The sequence below is a fragment of the Hemitrygon akajei genome, chromosome 13 (genome assembly GCF_048418815.1).
Source record: "Hemitrygon akajei chromosome 13, sHemAka1.3, whole genome shotgun sequence".
NCBI classification, from domain to species: domain Eukaryota; kingdom Metazoa; phylum Chordata; class Chondrichthyes; order Myliobatiformes; family Dasyatidae; genus Hemitrygon; species Hemitrygon akajei.
In genome coordinates this window covers 57,186,662-57,201,616 of record NC_133136.1, presented here as the reverse complement: position 1 = coordinate 57,201,616, position 14,955 = coordinate 57,186,662, and the positions used below count along the sequence as shown (strand labels likewise).

At 38.9% G+C, this 14,955-nt stretch overlaps 1 protein-coding gene across 1 annotated transcript in view; it reads left to right on the top strand.

Annotated features, from left to right (window-relative positions):
- The window catches only part of LOC140737906 (PGAP2-interacting protein-like), a 75,740-nt gene extending 60,988 nt beyond the window's left edge, over positions 1-14,752 (top strand). Inside the window, exons 15-16 of the mRNA XM_073064696.1 lie at positions 8,400-8,555; positions 12,918-14,752. Coding sequence (XP_072920797.1) covers positions 8,400-8,555; positions 12,918-13,032 — 271 coding nt within the window. The 3' untranslated portion in view covers positions 13,033-14,752. The remainder of the gene's footprint in view (positions 1-8,399; positions 8,556-12,917) is intronic.
- Positions 14,753-14,955: the final 203 nt, after the last annotated feature.

Here is a 14,955-nt window from a genome sequence, read left to right as displayed (position 1 = left end):
TTTTGTGAATCACACAACAATTGACCATTTAGGGGGCTGATATGCAATAACTGCGATAACCAGTTCACAAAGGGAATACTGGAGTTGACGAAATGGCATACAAAGTCACTTTAGATGGAAGGGAATGAGGGTGAAGTTCTTTTCACCTTAACGGCAAAGGAGGGGAAAAGGCTAAGACCTCTGGTATATTTGGTGTAAGTAGGAAAGAACTTGTGGGATCATGAGTTCTTCAAATAATTTTCATCATTTGTTTCTTTAAATTCTCCCATTTGTATTTTTGTTTAAATATTTCATAGCGGTTATTGATGAAGACTATTGATGGGACTTTGAACTGGTTCACAGTGACACATGGTGGCCTCTGTCTGCAATTGCAGGCAGCAGCCAACAGCTTATCTATGAATTACTGTTACCATGAATCAGGTATATTTTTAATGTGATCTTTAGCACTCTGAACCCCTTCTGGATGTAAATAAAAGATAAATGATACCTTTCAAATGCGATTTCTATTGACTAAGCATAGAATTTCCAAATAAAAAACAGAAAATATTGGCAAAACACAAGTCAGGTGGTAAAAGAAACAGCTAACATTTCAGTGTAGGCCCCAGATAGTCCTTTCAGGTGAGGCACCACTTCACCTGCGAGTCAACTGGGGTGATGTACTGTATCCTGTGCTCCCGATGTGGCCATTTATACATTGGGGAGACCCACCGCAGACTGGGAGACCGTTTCGCCGAACACCGGCGCTCAGTCCTCCAGCAGTGGTGGGATCTCCCTGTGGCCACACACTTCAATTCCACAGACCACTCCCACTCTGATATGTCTGTCCATGGCCTCCTCTACCGTCAAGATGAGGCCACAAGCAGGTTGATGGAGCAACACCTTATCTCCTGCCTAGGTAGCCTCCTACCTGCCGGCATGAACATTCAACTCACAGACCTCTGTTGATACCCCTGCCCCCCCCCTTACCCCATCCCTATATATAATTTTAGTCTGGTTCTCTTTCTCTCTCTTTTCCCCCCTCACTATAATCTCCCCCCAGCCCTACCTTTCTTTCTCTTTTATTTCCCATAATTCTCCACCTTCCCCCTAGCCCATTTCCCTTCAGCCTATCACTTCCTAGCTCTCTACTTCATCCCTCCCCCCCCCCCCACTTCTTATCCCCCCTTGACCATCCCATGTTACTTCACTCCTGATGAAGGGTTTCGGCCCAAAACGTCGTCACTACCTCCTCCCATAGATGCTGTCTGGCCTGCTGAGTTCTGCCAGCATTTTGTGTTTTTAGCTAACATTTCAGGTTGGTGTTCCCAGTTCTGATGAAAGATCTGAAATATCAGTTGGTTTATTACAGATGTACAGCACCTACAGTAGTTTAATTTTTCTATTATAATCTTCTTATCTGCTTTGAATAGAACACATGCAGAACATCTACCGGTAGTTATTGATGAAAGACGAGCAATTTAGGAAAGTGATATGCATTGTATATGCAATTTCAGTAGCAGATGTTCTGTGTATTACTGCTAATTGAATTAAAGCTATAACTATATTGAATGGAAAATTCCAGACACTGCCTCAGTTATTCTGCTGATATAAGAATTCAAATCTGACAACATTCACTTTCTGCGTTTGGTGTTCCTGTGAGTTAATTAATCCATTTTATTTTCTTTTTACGTAAGAAACATAAGAAATAGGAGCCGGAGTAGGCCATCTGGCCAATCGAGCCTGCCCCACCATTCAATAAGATCACAGCTGATCTGGCCATGGATTTATCTCCATCTACCTGCCTTTCCCCCATAAACCCTTAATTCCGCTACTTTGCAAAAATCTATTCAACCTTGTCTTAAATATATTTACTGAGGTAGCCTCCACTGCTTCATTGGGCAGAGAATTTCACAGATTCACCACACTCTGGAAAAAGCAGTTCCTCCTCATCTCTGTCCTACAATCTACTCCCCCAAATATTGAGACCATGTTCCCTAGTTCTAGTCTCACCTACCAGTGGAAACAACTTTCCTGCCTCTATCTTATCTATCCCTTTCATAATTTTATATATCTCTATAAGATCTCCTCTTATTCTTCTGAATTCCAGTGAGTACAGTCCCAGACTTCTCAATCTCTCCTCATAGTCTAGTCCCTTCATCTCTGGAATCAACCTGGTGAACCTCATCTGCACCACTTCCAAACCCAGTATATCCTTCCTCAAGTAAGGAGACTAGAACTGCATGCAATACTCCAGGTGCAGCCTCACCAGTAGCCTGTACAATCGCAGCATAACCTCCCTGCTCTTAAATGCAATCCCTCTAGCAATGAAGGCCAACATTCCATTTGCCTTCTTGATAGCCTGCTGCACCTGCAAACCAACCTTTTGTGATTCATGCACAAACACTCCCAAGTCCCTCTGCACAGCAGCATGCTACAGTTTTCTACCATTTAAATAATCTGCTCTCTCATTTTTCCTTCCAAAGTGGATGACCTAGCATTTAACAACATTGTACTCCATCTTACACACCCTTGCCCACTCACTTAACCTATCTATATTTTACTGCAGACTCTCCATATCTTATGCACAATTTGCTTTTCCACTCAATTTAGCATCATCGGCAAACTTAGATACATTACACTCCATCCCCTCTTCCAGATAGTTAATGTATATCGTGAACAGTTGACAGCCAAGCATCGACCCCTGCGGCACACCGCTCACCACTGATTGCCAACCAGAGTAACACCCATATATCCCAACTCTCCGTTTTCTATTAGTAAACCAATCCTCTATCTAAGCTAATACATTACCCCCAACTCTATGCATTTTCATCTTATTGGTAGGTCTTTAATGCAGCACCTTATCGAACGTCTTCTGGAAATCCAGGTAAATAATGTCCATCTGCTCCCCTCCATCCACTGCTCTCATTATATCCTCAAAGAACTCCAGTAAGTTTGTCAAACAGGACCTGCCTTTGCTGAATCCATGCTACATCTGCCTGATGGATCCATTTCTTTCCAGATACCTTGCTATTTCTTTTTTATGGATAGTTTCAAACATTTTCTCAACTACAGATGTTAAACTAACTCTCCTATAGTTAGTTACCTGTCTTTTGCCTACTTCCTTTCTGAACAGTGGCATGACATTCGCCGTCTTCCAATCCAGCAGGGCCTGCCCAGAGTCCAGAGAATTTTGGTAAATTATCACCAAAGCCTTCTGCCATTTCTTTCAATACCCTGGGATGCATTCCATCAGGACCAGGGGCTTGTCTATCTTCAGGCTCACAAGTTTGCTCAGCACTACCTCTTTAGTGATAGCTATTGTACCGAGGTTCTCACCTCCTATCACACCCATTAATTTTAAATTTATTATCACTGATTTATGTCTCCTGAAATTTGTTGATTTATGGCAGCAGTACAATGCAAAGACATAAACATCTATATATCTCAAAAATAAATAGTGCAAAGAGAAGGAAATGCCCAAGGTAGTTCATGGACTGTTCAGAAATCTGTTTGCAGCAGGAAAGTAACTGTTCCTGAATCACTAAGTGTGAGTCTTCAGGCTCCTGTACCTCCTCTCTGATGGTGGGAATGAGAAGTGGGTGTATCCCATATGATGAGGGTCCTTAGTGTTGGATGTCACCTTCTTAAGACACAGTCTCTTGAAGATGCTCTTGATGGTGAGGAGGGTTGTGCCTATGATGGAGCTGCTGAGTCTATAACCCATGCAGCCTCTTGCATTGGAGGCTCCACACCAGCTTGTGATGTGACCAATCGGGATGCTCTCCACTGCACATCTATTTTAATTTGTAATCCTTTAGCGACATACCAAATCTCCTCAAACTTCTAGCAATCATAAAGAAGGCTAGTGTGCCTTCTTCATGATTGTATCAACGCGTTGAGATCAGACTGGATCTTCCAAGAAGTTGACACCCAGGAACTTTGTTTATCTTTTTGACTTCTGACAACTCAATGAGGACTGCTGTGTGTGTGTTCCCAGCTTGTTCTTCCTGACATCCACAGTCACTTCCTTGGTCTTGCTGATGTTGAGTGAGATGGGTTGTTTTTTTTCTACACCAGGCAAGCAGCTAATTTATGACAGATCAGATCTGTACGACCCCTTGTTTAAAAACAACAGTATTCTTGATGATGGTGTAATTGCGATTGAGTTTGTTGGTTCCCATAGTTCTGCAGATGACATGTTGGTGAGATTTGACAGAGACTTATTCAGGCTAGCCTGGTGGAAGTTTCTTGTGATGATTGAGAAGGCATTAGGATACACTGACTTGTTACTGTTGATTATGGTGCTCAGCTCCTCCAGTGCCAGCTTGATATCTGCCAGTGTGGAATGTGCACTGCCAGATTGATGGTGGAGAATCCACTCAACAGGTAGAACAGGTGACACTTGACCGCCAGATGTTCCAGGTCAGGGAAGCGGGGCTATGATATGGTGCACATATGTCCACCATGGTTAGTTACTCATGAAGCAGATGACTCTGTCTTAACCTGATGCCACCATCCTGTCCATGCAATGGAGAATTGTGCAGTCTTGTTCCAAGGCCTTCAGTTTTATTTTCCAGAGACTATACATTTGCCAGGAGGATGGAAGGGAAGGGTGGCCTTAGGGCCCAGGGCTTCAGTTTTACCTAGATGGCTTTCACCTTCTAATTCTACTCCTGCCATGGACATTTATTTTTCTCTTGTTGACTCCCTTAAGGATTTTGCTTCCCTCCTCTCAGAACCTGGAGAACTGAAACTCATTCTCTAATTCTGATTACTAAAGAGTTTACAGACTTTTGATAATCAATTGGTGATCAGCTATCTTCTGATAGCAATGAGCTGATTGGATGCTGAGGAATAGATGGCACTTTGGAAGCCTGATTTTGATGATAGATTGATTGGTATATTTTTGTCTGATGGCAGCTGACTCTCAGAGTAGCTTGGTGTGATTTCTGATAGATATTTATCCGCAAATTGGTGAAATGATGGACTTTCTACTCCATGTAAAAAGAATGATTTTATTCCTCTCTGTTGGATTCTTTCAATAGATAAGCTTGTCGACTATCAGTTTAGTATTGTTTATGCATTTTAATTAATTTTTGATATACGATATGAATAAAATGTTCATGTGAAAATATATTGACTAAGGTTTCAAAATCATTGTTTCTGGAGAAGTATTTGTGCATAATCAAATCTTGGGCATTTTGTTTTACTATTTATCCCTGACATCCAATCATAGTGGTTGATAGAATGCTGTAAGACTGTTATTGATTGGAACAGCATTATAGAACAAGCTATTGCCTTCAGAACAGCAGGGGGAAAATGGACAAGGAAGACATGAGAAAATAGTGGAAGGCTAAAAAGTTATAAAATGGTGTACTTGATGAACATTCATTAAGTACTGAAACAAAAAGGATTATCCACTAAGGAAGAGGAAAACATCAAAACATTCTGAATTTCACATTTACTGTTCAATTCAGAAATGTTGAAGGACACTTCTAAAACTTGTCCTATTTGCCTTAACAGTTTTATCTGCATTACAGATTCAAATATATTTCAATTTTAAATAATTTTAATGATTTAGAAGAAAGAAGCAAATGTTTGTGGATGATTTAAAAGTGGGTATACTGTAGGTAGAAGGCAAGCTTTGATGCGGATACAGTTTGTAAGATAAGTATTAGATGAAGTAGGAAAATTTGACCCACGTGGGAACATGTGAACTTCACTTTGGAAAATAGTGTGGGAAAAATACGTTGTTGGAAAAAGACTACAGGAATGTGCGTCGCAATGGGTTTGGGGGCCCTTGTGTATGAGACACAGAGCTGGCATACAGTTGCAGCTCAAAATGTAGCACTTACTCCAAAGAGGTTAGAGTATAAAAGTAGTAGAGTCTTATTACAGTTCTACAAGACACTAGTGAAGCCGTATCTGCTGAGAACAGTTTATTCCCCTTTATTTAAGGAATGATTATCATCACTGGTGTCAATCCAAATAAGGTTCAAGATATGGAGGAATTGTTTTTCAAGGAAAGAAAAACACGTTGGGTCTGTACTCATTAAAAAAATATAGATGAGAGGCAGTCTCAATGAAGCATGTATGATTTATAGGGAGATTATTTAAATGTGGGAGGATGGCTTCATGAATGGGAGAGTCTAGGACCCAAAGGCACACACAGTTAAAGGGGCTGCCTGTTTAACACTGAGATGGGAAAGAATTTCTTCCCTCAACAAGTTTTGAGCTCTTGGAATTCCTTGTCACAGAAAGTTGTGGAGGATGAATCTTCAAAACAGATATTTAATTAGTAGGAGAATTAATCGGCAGGGATATGGGAAAGGGCAGAAAAGTAGATTTGAGGAAAGTTGAATTAGGCAATGATCTTATTGAATATATAGTAGGCTTGAGGTGCAGGATAATCAACTTTCTTTTGGTTTTATACAATAAAAGCAAAATTCAGGGTAAATATTGAGGAGTTTAGAAAGCAGTAAATTCTGAATAATTCAATTAAAATCAAGCCTTACTTTAGTGTCAGCAGGATCAAAGAAGTGTAAATATATGGAGATCACCCAGCTTTGAATATGCATGTCTACACTGTGCAAGGGCAATGCAGCTCACTGCCCTATCCATTCTTCATAGCCTTTTGCTTGCCAGTACTGATTCGGCTCCCTTTTGAAAACCATGATTGAATTTGTCACTAAATAATTGAAATCGGATTCTCTGCATTTCCAGAAGTTTTAAAAAAAGAAATGACTAACTACCATTAAGAAACTTCAGCATTGCAATATATTTATTTGAAAAACAGATTGTATTGCAAAATGTTGAATGTTGATCTATACATTCAAAGCAGCATGTATTATAAGACCATAAGACATAGGAACAGAATTAGACCATTCGGCCCATTGAGTTTGCTCCACCATTCCATCATAGCTGACTTATTTTCCTTCTCAACCCCATTCTCCTGCGCTCTCCCCATAACCTTTGACACCCTTAGTAATCAAGAACCTATCAACCTCCGCTTTAAATATACCCGATGACTTGGCCTTCATACTCATCTGTGACACAAGCTGCTGGAGGAACGCAATGGGTCAGGCAGCGCTTGTGGAGGGAAATGGACAATGTTTTGGGTTGAGACCCATCATCTAGACTGATAAAGACATGAAGGAAAGGGATGGAGCAAGAGCTAATAAGTGATAGATGGATCTGGGTGACAGGCAGAGAGAGGAGAAGAGTATGGAGATAGCAACAGATTCTGAGAAATGATAAGTGGAGATGACAAAAAGGCTATAGACGATGAAATCTGACAAGAATTGAGGTGAGAGGTGTAGGTGGTAGGCAGATGGAGTGGATAGAGGAGGGGTAAGCAACAGGTGGCTGGAGTGAGTGTGGGAAGAACTGAATAGATTTGGAGGGGAGAGAAAAGGGGCAGCGGGGGAGCAATTACTGGAAGTTGGAGAATTCAGTGTTGTTGCCATTGTGCTATTGACTACCCAGGCAGAATTAGTGCTATTCCTCTAGTCTGCATTTAGCCAAGCAGTAGAGTGCTATAACAGATGCTTTGGTGTGGGAACAGGGAGAAGAATTAAAATGGCTAGCAACTGGGAGTTCCTGGTGGCCATGGTGGGTGGAGCTCAGCAAAGTGGACAGAAATCCATGAACATTAAAATCAGTTGAGTGTTTATTGATGAAATATTTTAAGATGAGGCAGGTGGCCAATAATCAAAAAGTTGCCTATTTGACTAAATCTTTTACACATCGTTATGCTAATTATTTGCATACACCTTCATCTATTTGATTAAAAAAAAGAAAGGTATATCAAGTATGGGGCAAAATCCTCTTTCAATTTCTAAGAGCATGAAAGAAGTTGTCTCAAGCTATTTTACATTTTTAAAAAAGGCACTGAAGATTTAAATCCCGTGATATGCTTACATCATAGTGTTTAGATTTACATTGGTTGACCTTTGCTGTTAAAGGTGCTCAATTCCATTAGTCAAGGCAGTCATAAATTATTTTTGTAGTTTCTATCAGATACAGTTTTTGGAATTGTATGATCGTCCATAATTCTCTGGGCAATTTTTAAGGAAGGATCTTGTAACAGACTATAATAGATAAAATAGATGATTCAATCAGAAGACTGATTGAAGGGTCGACCATGAATTTTGGCATAATTTATAGCTGGTTAAAGGCTGAAATATATTTCCTCTCTTTCTAACTTGAGCTAACCTAGGACAGACATCATTTCCATAACATAGCTGAAGGCAGCAAAAGCAAAACAAAAAGTTCATATTCCTGTTCCAAGATGTGTGAAAAAGACTCTGTACTAATTGTTTTCATTTTATTTGACATTGACTTCATATATGTGTGTGTGTGATATATATATAAAGTTAAATCTGTTAAATCCACTGGGAAGTAACTATCTTTTGTTTTAGGTTGGGCTATGCCCGCATTTCACATGGTGGTCTAAGTGACACGGAAGTCCAGTTGGGGAAATTTCAGATCCCTGATGACAAAAATCATTATGAAGATAATAACAAGGTTGAAATTGATCCTGAAAAAGTACCTGAAGAACTTCACTTTAACCCCAGGTGAGTGACAGTAAAGTTACCATCAAGGGAAGATGATAGTGATAAACTAATATAGCATATGGCCTTCAAGCAATGAAAATTTTTTCATATCCTTGTATAGAAGGAGGCTGTTCGAGCCTACTGGGTATTCTGGCTCTTGGCGAGTTCTGTTAGGCCCATTCTTTTCATTCTCTTACTTGTAGCTTATTCTCTCTCACATGCTCCAACTCTCCCTTAATTCTCCTGCTTTCTCCCTACAATTTGGCACAATTTACAATGCTCAATTAATCTAAGATAAAGTCAAGTTTTGGAAAGTGGAGAAATCCATGATCACAAAGAAGGCACAAAAACCCCAAACGGTTAGCATCCAAGGTCAGGATCGCTGGCATTGTGTTGCAGCAGCACTAGACGTTACATTCCTTAAGTGTGCCTCAGTAGAAGTGACACAAGTAGAAATCAACTGAATCGATTAGCTTATATCTGTTTTTCATTTAATCCTCATAGCCCCAGATGCTTCCCATTATAAGCTTTTATCTGGGAGAGAAAAGAGAGCAGGAGAAAAAAATACTATAATTAATTTCCAAAGAAAGAATTCAGTTGAACTCTTTGCCATTTCCCAAAGTGATCAAAACAAATTCCAGGAGACTACAATAATCAGGAGGCACACTATCTGACATCATATCTATATCATTATTACTTGACCTTAGCCAAGCATGTAATTAACTTTGGTGCTTTTGTCTTGATTTGTAGAATCTGAATAAGTGCTTGTCAACAGGTATTATCCAAAGAATTTGATACAAAAATCTCATTAATAATACATAGAGGTTATTGGATAATTAAGACCTCATCAGATCCATCTTGGATATAAAAGAGATTTAAAACATTTATTTATTTTATTTATTGAGATACGTCAGAGAATAGGCCCATCTAGCCCTTCGAGCCACACCACCCAGCAATATCCAGTAATTCAAAATGACCAATTAACCTATTGACTAGTACCTCTTTGGACTATGGGAGGAAACCTGATCACCTGGAGGAAACCCACGTGGTCACAGGGAGAATGTACAAGCTCCTGACAGGTAGCGGTGGGAATTGAACCCAGGTCGCCTGTACCGTAAAGCATCGTGCTAACCACTATGCTACCGTGCCACCCATAGAACAGTATAGCACAGTAAAGGCCCTTCGATCCACGCTGTTGTGCTGACCTTTAAATCTACAATATCAATCTAACGTTTCCCTCTTACATATTCCTCCTTGTTTCTATCATCCATGTGCCTATCTAAGATTCTCTTAATTGTCTATAATGTGTCTGCCTCTCCCACCAACGCTGGCAGCATCTTCCATGAACCTATCACTCTGTGCTTTTTAAAAAATTTGTACCTCTGACATCCCCACCTATACTTTCCTCCAAAACTATAAAATTGTGCTCTCTTGTATCTGCTATTTCTGCCTCCTATCATCTTGTACATCTGTCAAGTTACATCTCATCCTCCTTTGCTCCAAAGAGAAAAGGCCTAGCTCATTCAACCTTTACTTCTAAAGCAGTATCCTGGTGAATCTCTACACCCTAAAATCTCCACATTCTTCCTATAACGAGGTGACCAGAAATAAGCACAATACTCCCAAGTGTGGTCTAACCAGTTCTATAGAGATGCAACATTATCTTGTGGCTCTTGAACTCAGGCCTCTGACTAACAAAGACCAACATACCATATGCCTTTTTAACCATCCTATAAACCTGTGCAACAAATTTGAGGAATTTATGAATGTAAACCCCAAGATTCTTCTGTTCCTCAACACTGCTTACAAAATGTATATTAAAAGCAGCGCAATCAGCCTCCTGGATGGGGGATAAAAGCTTCTTCAGATCTTCTCAAAATTACATGCTCTTTATTTTAAACATGTGCCCTCTGGCCTTAGACACCTTGATCACAGGGCAAATGATTGTTTACCTCTCATAATTTTGTATACCAAATTTCCACTGAGTTTCCTCTGCTCCAACTAACTTGTTTCTCTTTTTTTTTTCCAAAGTCTAACGAAGGATTCTCATCTGAAACATCAATGGTTTCTCTTTCCACAGATGCTGCCTGACCTGACTAGTTTCTGCAGTATTTTGTTTTTATTATGTTGGTTCAGTCATCCTTATCGTACATGCATAAACCTAGCCTGTGGGACAGATCCCACCACTGTACTAATAAAAACTTATTACACAGACCTAGAGATTTAATGGTTATCAGCAGATATGTGCTGATTAACTACCCCCATTAACCTATTTCAGCTCGTGATAATACATTAGTATTTTCTGTGAATGCCAGCTACATTTACCCCTAAATGATTGATTTACCTAACAAACATAAGGAGTCTCAGCACCAAGGCCTTTGATACATCACTGAATAAGCCAATTTTGGATCCAGTTTACTAACTTGCTCTGGATCCCATGGGTTCTAAACTTTTGCACCAAATTTCCATGCAGGATCTTGCCAAAGGCTGTATTAACTGTTTTAACTGCACTGCCCCATTAATGCACTTTACTGTCATTTTGAAAATGTCAGATTGGTCAGTCATGATCTCCGGCTTTGATTAATCCTTGCCTTTACAACTGTAGATTAATCCTGTTTCTCGGAACTTTTTCTAAAAACTTCCTTGTCACTGGCATTGGATTCACAGGCCATCGATTACCTGAGCGACACACACAAATTGCTGGAGGAACTCAACAGGTCAGGCAGCATCTATGGAAATGACTGAAATGTCAACCGTTTATTCATTTCCATGGATGCTGCTTGGCATGTTGAATTCCTGCAGCATTTTGTGTTTGTTGCTGTGGATTTCCAGCATCTGCAAAATTTCTCAAGTTTATGATTTCCTTCAAGTACCTGGCTTATTCTTGCTGGCTTTCTTAAATAAGGGCACCACATTTCCTGTCTTCCAGTCATCTGATGTTTTTTCTGTGGCTAGCAAACATTTAACCATTTGTGAGGGTTTCAATGATCATGCAGTATTAGCTAAGAATGCATTTATTTGGATTTTGGAAATTTGTTTATCTTTAAGCCTGCTAAGAAATCTAATACCTTATGCTTTTTAATATGAATTTATTCCAAAACTTACCTCTCTGAATTGTCGAGGAAGATTATTCTTCCTAGTGAACACAGAAGAAGTATTCATTTAATACCTTACCAGCATTCTCTACTTTATGCCCATTTGCCCCTTTGGTTCTTTTTGAACCATACTCTTTCCCTGGTTACCCTCTTGCTCTAATATATTTATAAAATGCTTTTTGATTTTTTTTTTGGACATTTTCTGCTTCCTCTTCCCTTACTGATTTCTTTATTAGTTACCCCTTAAATCTTCTATACTCATGTCAGGTTTCCCACATTTTCACTTTTCAATACCTGTGATAGGCTTGAAATGTATAGTCACAATTGTCCAAAGTGCTCTCCCACTGATTCTCCAAACGTTTGTTTAGTTATAGTCCAAGACAAGGTATAGTACTTTACTTTATCCTATAGGATAATCTATGTACATCTCAAATCTCTCCTGAATGCAATGTAAAAATTCCAGCCCATGTCCCCACTGTGCCTTTCAGAATCAGGTTTAATATCAATAACATATGTCATGAATGTTTTTGTTTTGGGACAGCTATATAGTGCAATACATAATAAAACACTATAAATTACAATAAGAAACAAATAAAAAAGAAATTAAATAAGCAGTGCAAACAGAGAGGGAAAGTAATGGAGCTGGCTGATTTTGCAATTTCTGCAGCTTTTTCTGATCCTGTGCAGTGGCCCCTCCATGCCAGATGGTGACGCAACCAGTTAGAATGCGCTCCTCAGTACCACTGTAGAAATTTGCTAGTCTTTGGTGACATACCAAATCTCCTTAGACTCCCAATAAAATATAGCTGCTTTCGTGCTGCCTTTGTAATTATATCAATATTTTTGGCCCAAGATCTTCAAAGATGTTGACACCCAGCAACTTAACTACCTTTCTACCTTTTAACCGTTCTCCTGCTGATCCCTCTGAGGACTGGTGTGTGTTCCCTCAACTTCCCCTTCCTGAAGTCCACAATTAATTCCTTTGTCTTAATGATGTTGAGTACAAGGTTGCTGCTGGGTAACCACTCGACCAACTGATCTATCTTATTCCTGTACACCACCTCATCACTATCTGAAATCCTGCCAACAATAGTTGTGTTATTGACAAATTTATAGATGGTGTTTGAGCATGGGTGTAGAGAGAGTAGACCACATCCCTGAGACAGAACTTAAAAGTTCCATTGAAACAATGACTACATCATGTTTAATAAGAAGTTGTGTGGGATAACTGGTTAATTTATTGCTTGTTTTATGTTTTCATTAATACTATTAGAACTTTCCCTCCTAGGTTTGGATCCTTTAAGATTGGACACAACTACGAACACATTCACCACTTTCATATGAACACCCCAAAGTACTTTATTCATCAGAATGAAAAAGGGGAAAATAAAATGCATACATGATTGCATTAATAATATAGGAAACTTTTTGATACGCATTGAATATTTCCACATATCAGTGAGGTTACATAACTCTTTATTAAGAATCTTACTGTGTTGACCGAAACTTTAGAAACCATCTACAAGAACAATGTTTTATAATAGAATCCATAGTATTTATGACTAAAATTAGAGTTTTTGACCTCTTTTGTAACAGACTAAGTTAGTGATTATTCATTGCTTCCTATTATGTTCCACAAACCTTTCCAATGCTTCCAATTATATTTATTCTTGTATAAACTGAACAAACTATAGAAGAAGAAAAGAAAATCAAAAATACACAAACAGTTATAAAACTTCCCTGTTGTTACCTCCATGAACTTGGAAATGTTATAATGTTGGAAATGTTAATGAAGATGTTCTTTCTCACATGAACAGATAGCTGGGATCTGACAAGGCTGTTCTTGATCTAGAAATGGTGGAAATATCTGTAGTTATGCTTTTATAATGATGGGTAATCTGCATCTTGGTTCCAAACACCATTACATCAAAGACATACAGTCATTCAAATGGATTCCCCTGCAGCATTATGCTTTACCTGTTTGGAAGATGTATAAAAAGAAATTGCGCTAGATTTCAGTATGCCTTGCTGAATAATACTATAGTAAATATCTGATACCCTCGCCACCCTCAGGACTGTGGACTAAAAGATTTTCTGGACTATTGCATGCTACTCCAGTGAATGCCCCAACACACTTTTTCACTTTTTTTTTTAATGCTACATGGCTGTGTAATATTTCAGTGACTCCGGTGGGCATGCAAGGAGTGGAACTAGAGTCCCAGTGTGTTTAAAGGGAATAGGAACAGAATGCTCTGAGTTTCAATAGCACTCCATACCTCAGCTCTGCTTGGAAAACCAGCCACATTCCTGACCACAGTCACACACCCAGTCCATAATCAGGATTCCAGTTCTGGCTACACATCTCACTTGCACAGCCTTGGTACATACTCAGGACTAATGAGTAAGCCAGATGTTGAACCACTGGGATTTCTGAATGGTAGAGAATTATTGCTTTACTGTAAATAATAAGCTGAAGAAAACAAAATGGAAATATTTATAAAGTGGGGATAATCTTAATAAAATAGATAAGGGATAGAACACGTTGACGTTTTGAAATATGATTGTAGATGAAAAAAAGTCCTGTGAGATTGAGGTTTGTATTAGAAACCTTCTATGCAAGAAGATCCTATAGTTTAGCTAGATCACTCAGACCATTTCCTTCAACTGACATCCTAAAAAGTATTATCGGAACAAAGGTGCATTGTAGAAATCATTGGGCTCATTGTAAATAATTTTGAAGAAATAAATAATTGAGGTAGTCAATGGATTAGGAAGTGCCCAAGCATTATAAATGTTAAGAAGCTAATAGGTAAACATTATTTTCATGGTTCAGTTAACTTAAGGCTATAAAGTCAGAACTAGAATGAAGTGGGAGGTTGGAAAGTTATTTAAAAATAGCTACTGAGACAAAAATCACTTGTGGCTTATCCTTCACAACAGTGACTACGTTTTAAAAATGAGAGCTTTAGAATTTCCTGAAAAGGATATGAAAGGTGTTTATCAATGCAAGTGTTCCTTTTATAAAGAGGAAAAGTTAACTTTTGTAGAATATTAGCACGAGATGACTCTAATACATATATTTCTTGCATCATTGTGCCTTCTAATAAAATTTGAAATTTACAATTTTGTTTTGTACTTTTGTACTGTTCCAAGATGTTTATCATCTACCTTGAAATAATTTCCCCAAAAATTATCTTGGTGTAGACATTAAGTATCACTGTTTGTCAAATGGTCTAAATAATGAGAGCATAACATACCAGCTACACTCAGTGGCCACTTTATTAGGTACCTCCTGTCCATGGTTTTCTTTCTGTTACTGCAGCCCA